Source organism: Anabrus simplex, chromosome 9 (genome assembly GCF_040414725.1).
Source record: "Anabrus simplex isolate iqAnaSimp1 chromosome 9, ASM4041472v1, whole genome shotgun sequence".
In the NCBI taxonomy this organism is placed as follows: Eukaryota; Metazoa; Arthropoda; class Insecta; order Orthoptera; family Tettigoniidae; genus Anabrus; species Anabrus simplex.
The window spans coordinates 114,468,157-114,487,469 of NC_090273.1; the positions used below are offsets into that span (position 1 = coordinate 114,468,157).

At 42.0% G+C, this 19,313-nt stretch overlaps 1 protein-coding gene across 1 annotated transcript in view; it reads left to right on the forward strand.

The window, feature by feature from the left end:
• LOC136880809 (acylphosphatase-2) overlaps positions 1–12,643 on the forward strand; it is a 40,444-nt gene extending 27,801 nt beyond the window's left edge. The window contains exon 3 of the mRNA XM_067153345.2: positions 12,104–12,643. Within this exon, the coding sequence (XP_067009446.2) occupies positions 12,104–12,218 (115 nt within the window). The 3' untranslated portion in view covers positions 12,219–12,643. The remainder of the gene's footprint in view (positions 1–12,103) is intronic.
• Positions 12,644–19,313: the final 6,670 nt, after the last annotated feature.

Genomic DNA, 19,313 nt, shown 5'->3' on the forward strand with positions numbered 1-19,313 from the left:
GCGTTTTACTCCTCCATTCTTGATGGCGTAGTTTCACAAAAGATTTCCTGGCACATTACCATTTTACACTCCTATCTTGATTACCACAAACCTTCACCATTTACAACGTTAACACTGAATACTTTAAATTGGATACAACAAATTTCTATCCTAGACCCAAGAATTTAATATTTACACTATTTAATCTTCGTCCACCTACCGCACAATGGACCTGGACACGTACGACGAGGTGTCAACTTTTCGCCCGTCGCGATACGCCCGATTTATACGGCATTCTTGACGTGTTCATTACATCGGTTCGGTATAGCTAAGTACAGGCTACTACTTCCTTAAAGTACTGTTCGTCACACAGTCTATTATGTACGTACTTATGGTGATATATTTTATACTACTCTCTTGCAGGGTAATTACTTTACGTCACTGATTATTCATAAATAAAAAAAACACTATCCTACGTTAACTATTTCCAGATTTAACATGTTGCTTGAGCGCGATCACACTTTACAAACACTGGCGGATGCTCGCGCCATTAAATGACTGTACGTCCGTAGAATTCTAAGTTACCGGCGACCAACAGTTCAGCTCCCGATATTCAATTCACGTGTGCTGGCGACCGTCAATTCAGCTCCAACGATTCAAGACAAGTGGCTGGCGACCGTCAATTCAGCTCCGTATATATGGATGAAGCCTTTTTCCCGCGGATTTGTTGACGTCATGCCCCTTAGGGAGGGGGTGGATTTTTAATATCGGTACTTGCACTCCGAATTGGAAGTTAAAATTTACATCAAATTAATCCACTCCGCTAGCATATCTGCTGGATAAAATATGAACTCCTGGTGATCACAGATCTAGGAGATATGGATGGATTTAGCTCCTCACGTTTCGCGCCTTTGTAAGCGTCCCTGACAACGTGGTCTTCTTTCAGCCAATGAGATTCAAGCTGTCCGGTTTCCAAGAAATCCAGCCTTCAATTTAATTAATTTGCCATTAAGTATTGATTATTTTTCCATGCGTGACATCTAATAAATTCATTACATTCATCCGCGTACTCATATTAATTTATTACTGAATACTTTTGTAGTTACGAAAATATCTCATCCATCATTCCTTAAGATGGTATCCCTGAGTCTCCCATCAAATTTTTACTATTGGCCGGCAAGCGGTCACGTGATTTAAATCTCCACCTGCTCGAACTTAGGCTAGCGAACGTACACTCAGCCGCTGTACTTTTCCATGAGGTCATGGAATTTCCGTCCTACCAAAAATATCCCAAGGTCTTACTCATGTGGTGAGTTTTCTTTGTATGACTCTCCCCCTTCCTCTTCCTGACCAAGACTTATTTGTGGACTCTGTATTTCCTTGTACGCCAACTAATGATATTCCCTGCTGTGAAGTAGCTAAAAGTTGTCGTGTTGAGCTAATCCGTCAGGCTCCAGTCTGTCGTCCTTCCTTCGCTCTGATTTCGACATTACCTAAACGAAATATTTTCAAATACACTCCTCTGTATTTCAATAAATGTATCATATTATTTTACCGATCAAATCATGATTGATTATGGGCCTAAATCAGCTGTTTGGTTACTGAGGTTAGGATGGATAGTGACGACGTTTTTTTACACTCTTTATCCAGTGAAGAAGAGGAAGTACTATTTTACGCAAAAAGAAAAAGAAATGAAAATTATTTAGGTGACGGTAATTAAACATCTTTTTTTAGTTATTTATGTATTGAGTTACGTTAGGCCTATAGTTTATGAAGGCACAAAAGCTACCAGTTGAAACAAAATATAATTGAAATACGATGTATTTTTCAGAAGAAACTGTTCCTCAATATAATGAAAATGAGTTTTTCGAGCATTTCCGCGTTAGCCGAGGAGTTGCTCAAGATATTACAAATCGATATGAAAGAAATGAGCATCATAAAAGACATTACGGGCAATATGGGAAAATATCGGCTTTACACCAGATTAGTACAGTAATTGCCTTACTCCTATTCCTTGGAGTTCATGAACGAGAATCCATTCCAACACAACCCAATCGTGTATCAATCCCGGACTCGATACAAAGTCAGCGCATGCGTATAGAGCGGTATATGGATACGTCCATGTATAGTACGCGCACCTTTTCTTGAGCCCTGGTTCCCATTCGTTACTATGGAGATCCGGGCTCAAGAAAAGGTGCGCGTACTATACTGACAGCAAACTGCGTGTTGGAAAGAACCTTTTGTTTATATGTGCACGCTTGCGCACCCGCGCGCCACCAAATTACTTGCACAAGCGTGCCTCCAATGTGATCGAAGGTCCAGGTACAATCTGCGTCTCACGAGAAGTTGCGGCAGCTTGTAGGTACGGGACGACTAACAGTACTACACTCCTAGCTACAAACATCAGTCGTGACAGACAACGCGACCTCTCTGAATCAATGCGTGTTCATTAAGCAGTACTTAAAGTAAGGCATAATTGCATTACCACTTTGAAACTTCCCGGCAGCACTTCCATTCACAAGAGTCGCCACAGACGGCTGAATGGTCAGCATGCTGGTCTTCGGTTCAGAGTGTCCCGGGTTCGATTGCCGGCCGGGTCGGGGATTTTAACCTTCATTGGTTAATTCCAATGACTCGGGGCTGGATGTTTGTGCTGTCCCCAACACCCTGCAACTCATACACCACACATAACACTATCCTCCACCACAATAACTCGCAGTTACCTACACACGACAGATGCCGCCCACCCTCATCGGAAGGTCTGCCTTACAAGGGCTGCACCCGGCTAGAAATAGCCACACGAAATTATTGGAATACCACGGACGGAAAGGATGTTTATTGTCAGATCTTGAGACTTGAGATAGGCGCATGCGCAGCAGCCATACTTATACCTCGCACCTCTTACCCTATACCCGCGCAACTTCTTGTTGGCCAGTGGCATTACGTCGCACCGACACAGATAGGTCTTATGGCGACCATGGGATAGGAAAGGCTAAGAGTCGGAAGGCAGCGGCCCTGGCCTTAATTATGGTACAACCCAACATTTGCCTGGTTTGAAAATGGGAAACGACGGAAAACCATCTTCAGGGCTGCCGACAGTGGGATTCGAACCCACTATCTCCCGGATGCAAGCTCACAGCTGCGCGCCCCCTAACCACACAGCCAACTCGCCCGTCGTAGTAAGTCTAGCATTGTAATAACGTACTTGCAGCAAGCTCCGCTATCATCTTTCTCGTCTTAACTTCCATGGGCCATCAGCTTGGAAGCGTGGGTTTGCGATCACGGTTCCCCTAGCTGAGTCTAGCATTACTTTCACTTGGGTTAGGCTTACGTTTATCTTATTTCAGTGGCTCTCAACTTGATTGGTTGAATGGTTCATTTATACACCCCCCCCCCCCTTGTGGATGGGAGTTAGAATTCATGCACGATATCCCTTACCTGTACAAAGCGGAGGCGGGACAAGTTTTTCTCCGGGTTCTCCGGTTTTCCCTGTCATAATTCATTCCAGCAACACTCTCCAATATCATTTCATTTCATCTGTCATTCATTAATCATTGCCCCTAGAGGAGTGCGACAGGCTTCGGCAGCCGGCACAATTCCTATCCTCGCCGCTAGATAGGGGCTTCATTCATTACATTCCTGACCCGGTCGAATGACTGGAAAGAGGCTGTGGATTTTCATTTTCATCCCTTACCTGTTGTAAGAGACGACTAAAAGGGATACCAGGGACACTCTGCTTGGGAATGTGGGATAGCGACCATGGTTCCCCTAGCTGAGTGTCTGGCATTGCTTCCAGTTACTTGTGTCAGGAAGTTTAGGAATTACCGTTACCAATGGGCGACGCGATGTTACCTAGCAACCGTGCAGGCTGTGATGTGAAGTACTGATGAGTGGCCATGAACTGAGAGACATAGGCTACAGAAGGCTTATTTTTTTAATAAAAATGCCTCATCTCATCATAGTCTAGAGAACTGATTATTTCATGCGTGATAGTTTCATACGCCCTGAGTCAGTTCCCCTCTTTAAAAAAAATAACAGTCGCGCCAACACAGATAGGTCTTACGGCGACGATGGGTTAGGAAAGGGCTAGGAGTGGGAAGGAAGCGGTCGTGGCCTTAATTAAGGTACAGCCCCAGCATTTGAGGGGCTGCCTGGCTGAGGCGGTAAAGGCGTGCTCGGTTCGCCCGGAAGGACGCGGGTTCGAATCCCCGTCAGGAAGTCGTAAAATGAGTAGCAGGTTAATTCCTGGGGGCAAAGGCAACCTGGCGTAGAGCTAACCACTCTACCCCATCAAGTGCCGAGGTTACGGATAGTGGAAGCATTTACCTTCCACCCCCTCCAAGGAGAGCATTTGCCTGGTGTAAAAATGGGAAACCACGGAAAACCACCCTCAGGGTTGCCAACGGTGAAGTTCGAACCCACTACCTCCCGAATGCAAGCTGATAGCTACATGACCAGAACCACACATCCACTTGCTCGGCGAATGTAATCACTATTGCGTGTTTCTATGATGATTCGTAGTGTAGTATTTTGTCTGGATATGAAGAGGGGAGTGTTGGGACAAACACAAACACCCAGTCCCCGAGCCAGAAGAATTAGTCACACGCAAAATCTCCGACCCGGGACCCTCTGAATCGAAGGCCTCGACGCTGGTCATTCAGCCAAGGAGTCGGACGATGATTTTGAAAATTAGATTTATAATTAATTTATACCCTTACAGTAACAGTTTCTGATTTTCTCAGTCAATAATTCGCTGCAGGCCTATAATTATTTACCAAAGAGACGTTTGTTCCGCCCTCTCCTATCATCTCTAGAAGCTGGAGTATTAAACATGTATACACCCTGTTTCTAGTCATTTACTAGTTCCTGGTATTCCCAAGTACGAGGGCGAATCAAAAAGTTACACTAGCTCGCCACGAGAGCACAATGTGTGTCGTGACCGTGGCCAATGCGGAGCAAGTTACAATAAGTGCTGACTCGTCCAATAAGAAGGGTGGTGTCTATGTCTTCTGGTATGGGCTAGAGCAATTTTGTTACTTTCACTGATCTGTCTCTCTCTTGTCGTGTTATGTGTGCAGAGCGGGCTAGGCTGCATGACGCGCCAACTGAATGTTCACTCCAAAATGGATGTGCGTGCAACGATCAGATTCGTATGGGCTAAACGACTCAATATGCCTTTGCTGGCAGGACCTAGTGTTTACAGTGCACTATGTCTTCTGGTATAGGCTAGAGCAATTTTGTTACTTTCACTGATCTGTCTCTGTCTTGTCCTTGGCTTTGACAATATGAAAGTGACTGAGGTATGAGCGATGCTGGTAATGCCATTCCTTCTGCAGCCAGTCCCTACTACGAATGGCGTGAAAATGTTACTCATAGGGTCGGTTGGTGCATGCATTTCAGTGGGCTTGGCAGATTGATATGTAATAGCAACTTCTGGCTCGGTGAGCAAAGCAACGGGAAACTACCTCGCTCCTCGTTTCCCTAGTTAGCCTCTACAGTAATACCTAGACCATCTATGACAGCTGATGGCAGAGCTGTTGGGGATCCAACCAGCCTTAGGGCTGAAGACTGAACATACACAAACGGCTCAATTGCACGAACATCCATCGTGAAATCACTGCTGTATGGGGTGAGGGTGCAATTTCTCGCCCAGGTGTTGTAAAGTGGTGTAAGCAATTTGATGCCGGGTGCACGGATCTCATGGACGAATATCGCGAAGGCAGTCCCGCAACGTCCAGTACCGTTGCAAAATGTTGACCGTGTGGGTGGGATCATTAGAGAGAATCGGCGCATTAACAGTGCAGGAAATTGCCAGCATGCTGAAAATTTCGTATGGCAGTGTTCTGCATTGTTAACCAGCACCTTGGATTTCGTAAACTGTGTCAAAGATGGATCCGAAGTCTGCTTACCGATGTTCGCAAGGGACAGCGTTTCCAATTGTCACTGGCATTTTTGCAAGGTGGAGGGCAACGAGTTTCTGCGGCGAATCGTCACAGGGGTTGAAACGTGGGTCCAACACTTCACCCCAGAAACAAAGAGAATATCGATGGAACGGGTGCACACCACATCACCACCACGAAAGGAGGCCAAGGTTCAATCTTTATTAGGAAACCTAATGGCGACAATGTTCTTAGACATGGAGGGTGTGGTGCACGATGAATGTATGCTAAAAGGCACGAAAATCAACTCGGCTTCGTATTGTCAAACGTTGAACAAGTTGCGTAATGCAAAAAAAACGGCGGGGAAAATTGCGCGCCGGTGTGATTTTGTTGCACGATAACGCAACACGTCACACGACCCGCTAAACGTCCGAACTGTAGCAGCGATTCAAGTGGGAGGTATGGCAACATCCTCCATACAGTCCAGACCTAGCACCATGCGATTATCATGTGTTCGGCAAGCTGAAAAAGGATCTCGGTGGACGACAATACCTAAACTATGAGGAGGTGAAGGCAACTGTCTCCAGGTGGTTATATAGCGCAGGAGGTGATTTCTACGCACCCGGAATAGAAAAGATGGTTCACCGTACCAAGAAATGTTTACAGTCTCTTGGGGACTATGTGGAAAAGTGACCTTACATTGTATGTTGGCATAGCCATGTTGCCTATGTCTAGGTGGTTTCATAAATGACCATAACTTAGAAGTGTAACTTACTTTTTGATTCGCCCTCGTATCTTCTTCCTGCAGTATTTCTTTTTCTCTAATAGTGATGGGGTATCCCGCCAGTTAGTATCACTTGATTGTAGCTTTCCTTGAGATCATTTTTCCTCGATCATTATCTCTACATACCACCACCGTCGTCATTACAATCTCGAACATAAAGTGAGGCTACGAACCTATATAAAGTTCTAGACAGAGGGGAAGATGTGTCGTAAACAGAGAGTATCCCTATCTTTTTAGGCTAATTTTCCCTTCAAGATCATGGGCGAGAAGAGTCCAACTATTTTTGACAGCATGCCAGGATGAAAACCATTAATAACCCAGCGAGCTACATATAGCTACCCTACCCTCCCCCACCTTACGTGTGGGTGTTCACAAGTCCACACTCAACCTTGGCTCTGTCATTTCTGAGCAACACATTCTTGACTTCTCGTTAATTAATTATTGCTTCAAATGTTAAGAAACAGGAGTATAATAATATTGATAATAATAATAATAGTATAGGATGGATGGATGAATGCGAGGAGCATGGCACAAGTAAGTGGAAGCAATGCCAGGACTCAACTGAGGGCCCCGTGGTCACCTCTTACGACAGGCAAGGGATACTGTGGGTATTATTCTAACGCTCCCACCCACAAGGGGAGTAAACTTCACGGATGAACTGAAACTTAATTCAACTTCCGTTACAAGCACGCTGTGTTCAGCCCTTGAAATCTTAGTTTCTTCCCGTTTACTACAGTCTGATCAGAAAATATGTGTCTTAAACTCCTTAATAACAATCAATCAATCAATCAATCAGTCAATCAATCAATCAATCAATCAATCAATCAATCAATCATCTGCATTTAGGGCTGTCGTCCAGGTGCCTGATTCCCTAACAGTTGTTACCTAGCCTTTTCTTAAATGTTTTCAAAGAACTTGGAAAGGTATCGAACATTTCTCTTAATTTATTCCAATCCCAAACTCCCCTTCCTATAAACGAATATTTGCCCCAATTTGTCCTCTTGCATTCCAGCCTTATCTTCACATCATAACATTTTCTACTTTTGAAAGCTCTGCTCAATCTTATTCTTCTACTAACTACTTCACGCCAATTCACAACCGACAGCTCGGAACATATCTCTTACCGGTAATCGAGCAACTCGTCTCCTTACTCCCCAAGTAAAACTACTCGTTTGTCGGAAATCACCCAGAACAAATCTGGATCTTTTCCAGTTTTCGTATCAAGTAGTCCTGGTGTGGGTCCTTTTAAAACGATACCATCTGAAAAAATCCCGAAATTTAATGACGCAAAAAAACTCACCAGAAGTGTTGTAAAGGAAATTATCCAGTTGCCCATCGATGTTTTATTCAGAGAAAAGATTTAAAGGCCTACTAAGTCATTTTAGGGTTTCGGAGACGCTGAGGTTCTGGAATTTTGTCCCAAAGGAGTTCCTATCTCTTAAGTCGTCATCTCGGAGACAGTTTGGCAGTGGCGGTGGGCTCTCAGGAGCACATGAACAGCCAGTTCTAACGCATATTCACGCATTCATGGATAATTCAAAATTGTTTCCTTTTTTCGACCTGATTTAGTCAATCGATCGGAAGCATTCGACTTTTATCGAAGCTCCGTTACACTGACAGCTGTTCGTTTCGAATGAAGTGCCAGGGAGCACACTGGAGATTTTGCTACAAGCTTGAAGACTATACGCTTGCGCATGGAGATGACGTCATGGTTTATGCACAGATATCTCCATAAGCGAGGAGCACGGTAAGGAATGTGCCTTTCAGTCTACAATCACCCTCAAACAAGAGACAGTATTACAGTTGACCACAAGGGTCGGCCACCTCCCCTGTTACTGTTGGCCTCAGCTCGCAGAAGTTACTCTTGCATTACATCGCCGGAAGATTTCGCTAGTAGGTAATTCTGAACAGGTGTTCGTAATCACGGGAACAGAAAGCTAGAGCCTCAGCCTCAGCCTCAGCTAAAGCCTGAGTGACTCAGCCCGGCAATCGTAATTTTAGTTTTCTTGTACACTCACAGATTAGTCTCGGAAAAATGCATCCTCGCTTATAAGGGTTCTGCCATATTATAAGAAGAGAAGCATTCATAAAAGAACGTTTAGTGAAATGATTTAAGTAAGTGATGTTGTACTTATTTGCATTCTACTTTGGTATATTTAAGACATGAACACAAATTTTGTTCTGAACCCCCTGAAAATTTAATCACGAGCCGCCACTGCAGTTTGGATCAAAAAAAAAAAAAAAAAAGAAACACCACCAAAAGTTATGCACCCACATCTCAGGAGCTTCCATACTGTCACACACATAAATAAGACTGAGACCAATGGAAGCAACATTTTAGTCTGGCCTGTGATACGAGATAAATGCACAAATGCTGCATCCATAAAAGAAAATAGCATCAGGCACTCCCATAATGTTCCAGTAAATCTCCCAGCGCGAGGCTGGCGTATTTGAGTACCTTCGATAACCACTGGACTGAGCCCGGATCAAACCTGCTAATTTGACATCTGAAGGCTAGAGCTCTACCGTCTGAACCACTCGGCCTGCAACTCTAAAAATGAGACCGCCAATTCTTAAGTATCACTCAGTTTACAACAGAATGAACAGCCACCAGCCGAATTCCTATCGAAAAAGACGGCCGAAAGCCATTTGTAACTTAACAAAATACTTGCCTCATGTTGGGCACCATTTTTGTAACAATTATTTCATACTATTAAATTTATTAGCCCCACGCCTGGGAGCTGGAGGAGGAAATTAAAATGTTTCTGCGACTTGTAATGTTCATCGAGATCATCTACTAGGTAAAGTGGCAAAGAGCTAAGCTATCTATTTCACTTGCAAGGAATGTGTCAGACAAATATTAGTAAAAGAGAGAAAGCTCAACTATGAACGGGTTGATCTTTACAAGTTCCATTTGTCTATGGAATTTCTGTAATCCAATTCATTTGTAAACAAAACCGCATTCATTTTGCTTATGAACTGTGTGAAGAATATGTCATGAAGATACACGCAAACAAAACGAAAGTAATAGAAAAAACCTTAAACTCCCACAATAAAACTGTACCGGACAGTACTTCAGAAAGTATAAACTATAAAGGGCACTAGGAAAGTTTTGCAATGGGAGTGAACGCTTTAGACTTTTTCAAAATAATTTCCACCACACTCAATACAATTCTCCATACGTCGAAACCAGTCACTGAACCAACTCTGCCACTTTTCTTCGGTTACATTTTCACACCCTTGATCCCATGCTGCCAGAAGCTCCTCGTCGGATGCAAAACGCCGCCCATTCAGCTTTCATCTTCACTTCAGGAAAGAGTGCGAAGTCACATGGGGCAAGATCAGGAATGTATGGAGGGTGATCAAGCACAGTCAATCCTGATCTGGCGAGAAAATCCATTGTTACATTAGCACGATGTGCTGGAGCATTGTCGTGATACAAGAGCCAAGTGTTGAGCCGTAACCTTGGACAGGCTGCTTGAGAGCCTGGATGACCTGAGGCAGACAAGTCTCACTGTACCACTTCGTAGTAACTGTCCTTTGCGTTTCTAGCACAACCCGAGTAAGGATGCCCCGTTTAGTGAAGAATACTGCAATCATCCTTTTCTTCACTAGCTGCCTCTGTGGATCAGTGGTAGAGTGTCGGCCTCCGGATTCCAAGATAGCGGGTTCAAACCCGGCAGAGGTAGTCGGATTTTTGAAGGGCGAGAAAAAGTCAGTTTGACACTCCATGCCGTACGATGTCGGCATGTAAAAGATCTCTGGTGACATATTTGGAGTTTACCTGACAAAATTCATTAAATCTCAGCCATAGACGCCCAAGAGAGTTTCGGTTTGCTCGGTCTGCCATCTACTGGGAGTAGAGTAAAACGGAACGTCGAAATTGACGAGCAAACAGCCAGATGGCGTCAAATTGAAATGTCTGCACACGGTAGCTGAGGCCATGCTATTTAGCTTACCTCTTTGCCACTTTACCTAGTAGATGATCTCGATGAACATTACAAGTCGCAGAAACATTTTAATTTCCTCCTCCAGCTCCCAGGCGTGGGGCTAATAAATCTAATAGTATGAAATAATTGTTACAAAAATGGTGCCCAACATGAGGCAAGTATTTTGTTAAGTTACAAATGGCTTTCGGCCGTCTTTTTCGATAGGAATTCGGCTGGTGGCTGTTCATTCTGTTGTAAACTGAGTGATACTTAAGAATTGGCGGTCTCATTTTTAGAGTTGCAGGCCGAGGCCATGCGATTATTATTATTATTATTATTATTATTATTGTTGTTATTGTTATTATTATTATTATTATTCTTTTCTTCACTGACCTTGACTTTCGCACAGTCACAGGAGTACCCTCATCTTTAAACAGCCACACCTTGTTCTGGGATTCTGTTGGGACATCGTAATAATAAAGCCAAGTTTCGTCACCTGTAACGATGCTATTGACGTTACGTGAAGTCCCATTTTCAAACTGTTTTAGCATTTCTCGGCACCATTTCACTCGATGAGCCCTTTGTTCTCCTGAAAGTGAATGGGGCACCAAAGGGAACAAACCTTTCTAACATGGAGATGGTCGTGTAGAAATGAATGATTAGCTGGTGCAGGGATGTGGAGGCTCTTTTCTACCTGCCGATATGTCAACTGCCTCTCTTGCTGCAACATTTTCCTCGCAGCTTCGATGTTTTCCTCAGTCACTGATTCAGACGGTCGCCCAGAACGAGGATCGTCTTCGACCCCAAAATTTCCCCTCTGGAACTCTTTGTACCAGCGGAAAATTGTTGTCCGATGTGGACAGTCTTTCCCCAGCACAGGAGTCATTTCCTCCAGGCACTGGTCAACAGTTAATTCACGAGCAATTGCGCGATATTCATCTTTAGACCACACTGACATCTTAACTTGCTTTCAGTCCTACTGCTTGGTAACAACTGGTGTGAAGGTTGCGCCTTGCTGTCTTCTAGACCGGTTTTCACCCTTATTTTCATCCCTCACCATAACAGGGGTGTCCAGCCAACCGTTTTTGCGTATTGCAAAACTTTCCTAGTGCCATTTGTATTTCATACTTCATATGCATACTCAATAATAATTCGCGTCCTGTGAAAGAAATAAAGAGCCGTACCGAGAAAGTCAAGCATTCATTCATCTAACTTGAAATAAGTTTTGTACATGCCATATAAATTTACCTCACCTCATCCCTGACCCGTATCAAGAAACGGGACTAAGGAGTGAGTATACATACATGTTTTCAAATATATGGTGTGATGGCAAAATACCATAACAGTTGTCAGTCTGGTTCAGTATAATCATACTTCACATAAGAGCTATAATGATTCCGAGAATTTGAGTAAAGAGAATGGATATTATTTCGAAGAACCAAATAATTCCTCTTTGAAGAAATTGTCATGTTTCTATCTATTCATGTATTTATTTATGTTGTATTTATTTCATTAATTTTCCTTTTTTTCAGGGTGCAATGGTTGTCAAAGTCGGGGAGTCCTGGATGTAAAATAGATCGCTGTGAATTTCGGAACTGGGAGTTCCTTGCCAGACAAGATTTCAAAGGCTTCAGTATTCGATTCTGAAGAACTGTCAATAGACGAAGACTGTGAACAAAGGACTTCGCAAAACGTTCTTCCCTATAGTTGAATCCCACACAGAGATGCATGTCGCGGGTAAATGACAGAGTACTAAAGCGTGTGCCAGCTATTCTACTAGAGGGACAAAAGAAGAACAATCGCTCGTACTAGATCTTCAGTTGATGCTGAAATAGTTGTTGGATTTTCCAGATGTTTCGACCAAACCAGTAAAAAGACATCTAAGGAGACCAAGTGAAATGAGAAAATGGATTCTGAACTATTTAAAAATCTTTCTATATTTTATTATATTAAAGGCAATTTGTTTAGATTTAGTTTTGAGCATATATTTCAAATTATATTTTGTACAAACTATGTGGACTGAAATGTTACTTCATCGAATGCCGAAATAAAAATACAATAGTAAAATAAAATGTTTTCTTCATTTGTATCTCTTCTCTATATATACCTATATGCAATAGGGAAAATAGAAATTGCAACACCGCGAAAGGGTACCGGTATGCTTACAATGCCCCAAGTGTGCACGGTGGACGTGCGAAACAGTGAAGCGGGCAGATGTCAGTACAGGTTGTACCCACCCCGAGCAGCAATACATTGCTGAATCCTGCGCGATGTGGAGTCAGTAAGGCCCTGGATCATGTCCTGCGGATTTGCAGCCCATGCTTGCCTCGTATAGTAACGGGCAGATTTTAAGAAAACAAGTGTTATAATATTATAATAACCATAGTATTCCTGTATTGTTGTAGTGAGTTTTCTTAATTGTTCTTATAAGTGTTAGTGAATTCAACATGTGTATTATGGGGAAGGCCATCACTTGTACAAAACTAAGGAATCGGCATAAATGTTCAACTGTTTCAGCGATTCTACATTGCAGGAATGCACTAAGGGGTATAGGAAAAACGTGTCATTCGTACAAACGTGCTGAAAAGGTTGTGCGTAAAATTGGTATATATCAGCGTAACACACAGCCCGGTGCAGAACTTGTCGCAAATTTCATCTTCTAGTGTGGAGGAGCTGGAAAATTAAGAATTATTTTTCTTCTACCTAGGTACGTGAATTTCGTTTTATATTATTAAATATCATACAAATAAATTATAACTGGATTATGGTTAATTCGATTTAGCGACTTTTAATTTAGAATTTGGCGGCTTCTGGCTAACACTGCATTCCATCATTTAAAGGGAAATCCCCGACCCGCATTTAGAACCCAATCAGACTGGTAATTCGCAGTCGGTTGTAATCAGTTCAGTTGGTGAGTTGAGCAGAAGTCCATATTATGAGTTCAAGTACCGGTAAATCTAGGTATTTAAGCGGTTTCAAAGAAAGAAAAAAAAAAAAAAAAACGCAAGAGAGACCGTGAAAAGGAAGAATATGTTAAAAAGTTTCAAGAAGGTTTTTTTGTTTCTTTACAAACATAGGTGAAGATTCTTTGCCAGGTTCCAGTAGCAATAGTGTTCCGCCTTGTGAAAAATCCCTGTCCACCGGGTGAGTTGGCCGTGCGGTTAGGAGCGCGCAGCTGTGAGCTCTCATCCGGGAGATAGTGGGTTCGAATCCCACTGTCGGCAGCCCTGAAGATGGTTTTCCGTGGTTTCCCATTTTCACACCAGGCAAATGCTGGGGCTGTACCTTAATTAAGGCCACGGCCGCTTCCTTCCCATTCCTAGGTCTTTCCCGTCCCATCGTCGCCATAAGACCTATCTGTGTCGGTGCGACGTAAAGCAAAATAGCGAGAAATCCGTGTCCGGCGTGTCAGTGGAAAATTTACGTGAGGATGCAGCACAAAAGTCAGGGGAAGGCAATATCTGTGTTTGTGAAATTTTAGCAGAGTGGTTTTGAAACTGATAGTGCAAAAAATATAAATGACCCTGATCGTGACCGGTAACAGTGGTGGGTTAAATAAAGATTTGGAAATAAAAATTAATTCAGAACCTCACCAGCCGAAAGTTCTTTTTCCGAAAGACTCTGACAAATAGATCATTCAATTCTGAATATTATAACATTAAAATGAAGACGGGGAAAACCATACATAGATTCTGGTTGTGTTACTCACCAATACTGGCAATACGCGGTATACTGTCATGTTTGTTGGCTTTTCTCCGACAGGATCAAGGATAACTACGCCAGTAGTCAGCCAGTTAACAACTTATGCGAACATCTTCATACATAACAACTCGTAATGTTAACATAATCAAAAACTTCTGTTGTTCTATGTAAGCCGAATGTATTGTCTTTGTGAAACCTGCATTTTAGGTCGATGATGTCAAGTTACTGCCGTTAAAAATTATGTTTAAAATATTGCAGGTGATTTTTCCAGTACTCAGCCTTTGAAATTCAGTAGTCAGCCAGCATACAATTAAAAATTAAAAGCCACAAATATTTTCTTTTGGAACAATGTTTTATTTGTATTTAACTATCAACTAACTTTTAAGACAGAAAGGAGCATCACATTTAACAAAATCTACACTTGAATGGTTCATCACAGATACTACTGAATGATAATCCTCTAAATTTAGTACACATTAAGTGGAACCAGTTTAGGCAATGATCACATCCAAAGTTTTTTAGGCAGTCATCCTCTACATCACTGATCACTTCATCACATTCTCTGCCTTTGATTAGTTCTACATTTTGAACATTGTCTTCAGCCTTCTGTTTTCTTAGGTCTACTTCTCCTCCTATTTTCCTGGGTCTGTGCTCGTTCTGATGATATCCTTTTGCTTTCCTCTCTTCTTCTATGAATGGCTCCCTCTTTTTCTTCTTTTGCCTTCTGTTTGCGTAAATACCACTCCCGCCATGCCAGAGATGAAATTGCTTTAGGTGTTGGTTTCGGAACATTCCCTTCACTCTTTCCTTTCTGACCTTTCGTTTTAGCTCTAGGTATAGGAGCTGGATAGTACAAATGACTCTCAAAAAGCATTTTCCTTTTACTTATTGAAGCTACGTTATCAACTTTAGGAGGCAAAGATGACGATGCTGTTGAAGTTGAAGGAAACTCTGAGCAATCAGATGAAGTATTGATACCAGACCGATCAGACATTACAGCTTGAGGAGGCACCTCGCATGCCTCATATGTAGTAGAAGGTACTGAGTTTGATGTACTAGGGGTCTGAATCAAGTTGCTTAATGGCCAAATAGGGGCTGTGAACAGGCAAGGGAACAGACATTTCAGTAGTTTCGACAGGTGGTGCTAAAAGAATGATGTCCTTAGATGAAACTATATCGTCAGTATGATGATTTGTTTCTTGAAGCTCATACAGTCTAGGTTCTCCATCGAGACTGAAAAATTCTGGGTCAAGTTCAAATAAACTATCAAAGTCAGTTCATCTATCCACAGCATATTCTGTAGTTTTTAAGTTCTCCTTTGCAAAGGTAATGCATTATAAAATGGCGTCGAGACCCATCCCTTTGTCTGCTAGCTTTTGTTGCAGTTCACGATTAACTTTCTCAGCACCTTCATAATCCTTATACTCAAGTCCAGGTTTTCGAGGTGGACTGCTTTCACTCAGCTTTTCCAGTTGATTCTGAACAAAGTTTGTGTAATCTACGGCGTTAGGGTCAAATAGGCAGAGCCCACATTTCCTGAACCCATTCTGGATGGAATTTGAAAGGTTTTGACTTTCCAACACCGTGGCTAAAGGAGGACAGAAGGTGGATTTGGAAAGAACTGCATGCACATGTTTGTCCTCGTCCTACCATTGTCTTACAGTTTTCTTCCATTCAGATTTCAATGGCTTGAAGACACTGACAACGGCTGGCTGTAGGATGTTTGTTGTATTTGGTGGTAAGCAATACAAAATGATGTTTCTTTCTGAGCATGCTTTACTCAGTTCCATTGTGAGGTGGGTCCTGTGTCCATCAACAAATAGTAGAACAGGCTTTGGAATCGACTTTTCAGTTAGGTACCCATCAACACCGTTTATGACGCATTAAAAAAATATGACTTTTCATCCACCCACTGTCAGATCTCCCCAAAAACTAACCCTCGGGCACACTGTTCACTACTTCCTTAGGTGGCCGAATATATGGAGAAACAACCATAGGTGTAACGATCACCCCTCTGACTGTGAACACCAAAAAAATCTGTGATCGTTTCTTTTTTACTGCCTCACTGAATATCATAAACATTTCTCCATCCTTTAGGAGCTATCACTTTCCCTGTATTCGGACACATATTAAAACTAGTTTCATCCCCATTGAGGATCCTTCTGGGATCTTCTAAAATATCTGTTGCTTTTATTTCTTTCACACAGTCCATCACGTTTTAAAACCACTTCCTGGTTGATTCCTCGGTTACTACCGCACGTCCCTTTGAGATCCCCTCAAAGTAGGATGTCTCTTTTAAGAATGACAAACACCATTTATTCCCTGGCCTGTTATGCTTGAAAGGTGTCTTTCTACCATCGTGGGTGACAATATTTTGAACTGTGTTCAAGAGATCATCTTTCTCCCGCGCGAAACACACTTGGATAAGTCTGTTAATCACTGCGCATTCGTAAGTTCAATATTCGTCAAAATTGGAGAAGGTCTCATTTTTCTTGGCCCCTCTGGTATATGATTATGACGTCTATCTTGAAGCATCCCCCTTGGCACACCGAATTTTCGACTTGCCTCTCTGATTGGTAATTTTTGATCTCGAATGGCCCTAAGGGCTTCAGTGAGCGCACTCTCAGGATATTGGTGAATATTAAAATATCAATAGGTTTGTTAAAATACTTACAAAGACGGGATATTAAAGAGAGTCGTAACGTGGCAGCGGTTATATTAGTACAGGCAATTGAGAAAGCACGGTATTTCAAACAGCAGTTCAAATATTCCACCTATCACGAAGGTAATAACTTCTTTAAATAACGCGATACTGTTGTAAATTTTGTTTAAAGAAAGGACTTGATCAGAATATACAGTATTTCACTGGCGAGGTAATTAACAGTCGTATTGTTATTGACTGTTGTCGCTCTTCGTATTCAAATATTGCATTGTTGGCTACAGACATGAACAAAGGGTATAGTGAGTCAAGAAAATATAAATAAAAATCAGCTAATTCGTGTCTTCCGATCATTTATAGTTCTGAGTAGGCAGTTAAAGTATCCGTAATTTATATTTCACACCATCGATATTGTATTTATGAGCAGTTAGCTAATAATAATCAAGTTCCTATACCTCAATAATAATTGCAATTCAAGTCCCTGGCGTAGTTTTGACAGAAGTATTTTTGAGAAATTATTATAGACCTCATATTTTTCAGCACTTAAGGACACTTTTATTATCCGTCGCGCGGAGTAGGGAAAATAATATAATCCACCATCTATAATAATCACATTTCAGTTGAGAATTGTAGTGTAGATACGGTGTATTAGATAGAATCTTGCCTGTTATATTCGTGTGTATCTTTGTGTAGGGTAACCCTTTCGATACTTTAGCATTTAACCAAACGCAGGTTCCATTTCTATCAGAGCATAGTAGAATAAAGCAGTACTAAATTAATAATAAATCTGTCTAGGCGTTTAACTTTGTTGGTGATCCTTGAGTAGTTCTTGCGAATTTTAAACTTTAATTGTACCGGTAACTTTAATTTCTGTTTGTGCTTAGTAATAATCTGTTGTAGGCCTAATTAGGATACGTCTGAACGTAGTTTAAAGTTATTGGAGTGTATTGTAGTATCTGGACGTAGTCTGAATGTAGTTTAAAATTATTGTAGTGTATTATACAGTAGTAGCCTATCTTATTAGTTATTACATATTAGTGTGTTTATTCCATTACTGTGAAATATTTGTGTAGTATAGTATCTGTAGTAACTCTCTTAATATAATTCTGTTGTTGTAATTAGGGTAGACTTAAATACAGTTTAGAATTGTGTAATTCTTGTATATTACTTTCTGTTTTCAGTAATTAACAGCGATTTTCATCCTGTTAGGGTACTGTAGGAAAAAAATTGTACAACTAGGTAGTATTGCAGTGTAGTAGTAGCCTTTATTAGTTTCCTTATTGTCGTGTGATATTTGTGAACTATCCTAGACAGTATTTATTTCCTTTCATTTTTTATTTTGCACAGAATAAGTCATCTTATTTTTCCTTTTCTTTTCATTATTCTAAAGAATGGATAAGGAGTGCAAGTGTAGGAAGTGTGGGTGTGGCCAGGCATTAAGGAGTATGATGGAGGAATTGGAGAGTTTGAGGGAGATAATTAAGATTTTCTCAGAGGACAGGAAGGAAAGTAGGCCTCTCTCAGGACACAGTAGGTCTAAAAGAGGGATGGGAAAGAAAGGGGGAAATTGTAGAAGACAGGCGGTCTAATGTTTTAAGGGGAAGGAGATTGCAGGCTAAGGGCTCTATTCAGAATCAGAATTCAGAACAGGTGTCTGTGAGAAATCGGTAAGAGTCACTGCAGCTAGAACAACCGAGGGAAGATGAGGAACAGGGAACTGTTGCTGAGAAGTGTGGAGGCAGGAGGAACGGAAAAGGTATGAACGGGAAATGTGGAGTAGTGGATAGGAAACAACAGGGGGAACAGGGTCATGGGATGGAGTAAAGGGAGGAGGAAGTAGCTTCTGCAGCTATCAGGAAAGATAGGACTGACCAGGAGGGGAGGGGATCAAATGAGGTGGGTAAGATTGAGGCTCTGGTCATGGAGGATTCCATTGTTAGACATGTGGGAAAAGTGCGTGGAGGAAAGGAAACCAGGGTAGAGTGTTATCCAGGAATTAGGTTAAGGCAGATGTTGAGGAAAGTAGAAGAGAAGGAGGAAGGAAAGGAGGTGGTAGTGTTTCACGTTGGTACTAACAACGCAAGACGAGCAGGTATAAGTACCAACATAGTAAATGCAGCAATGGTGAAATTTAAGGAAGCAGAGATTGTTATCAGTGGAATACTGTGTAGGAGGGATACTGACTGGAAGGTGATTGGGGATTCAAATGAGACTATGGAGTGGGTATGTGGGAAACTGGGAGTGAGGTTTCTAGATCCTAATGGGTAGGTAAGATATAGGGATCTGCACTCAGATGGCCTTCACTTAAATCGCAGTTGTACATATGTTAGGAAATTTGTTTAGAAGGGTTATAGGGAGGTACTGTACATTCAGGGAAATGA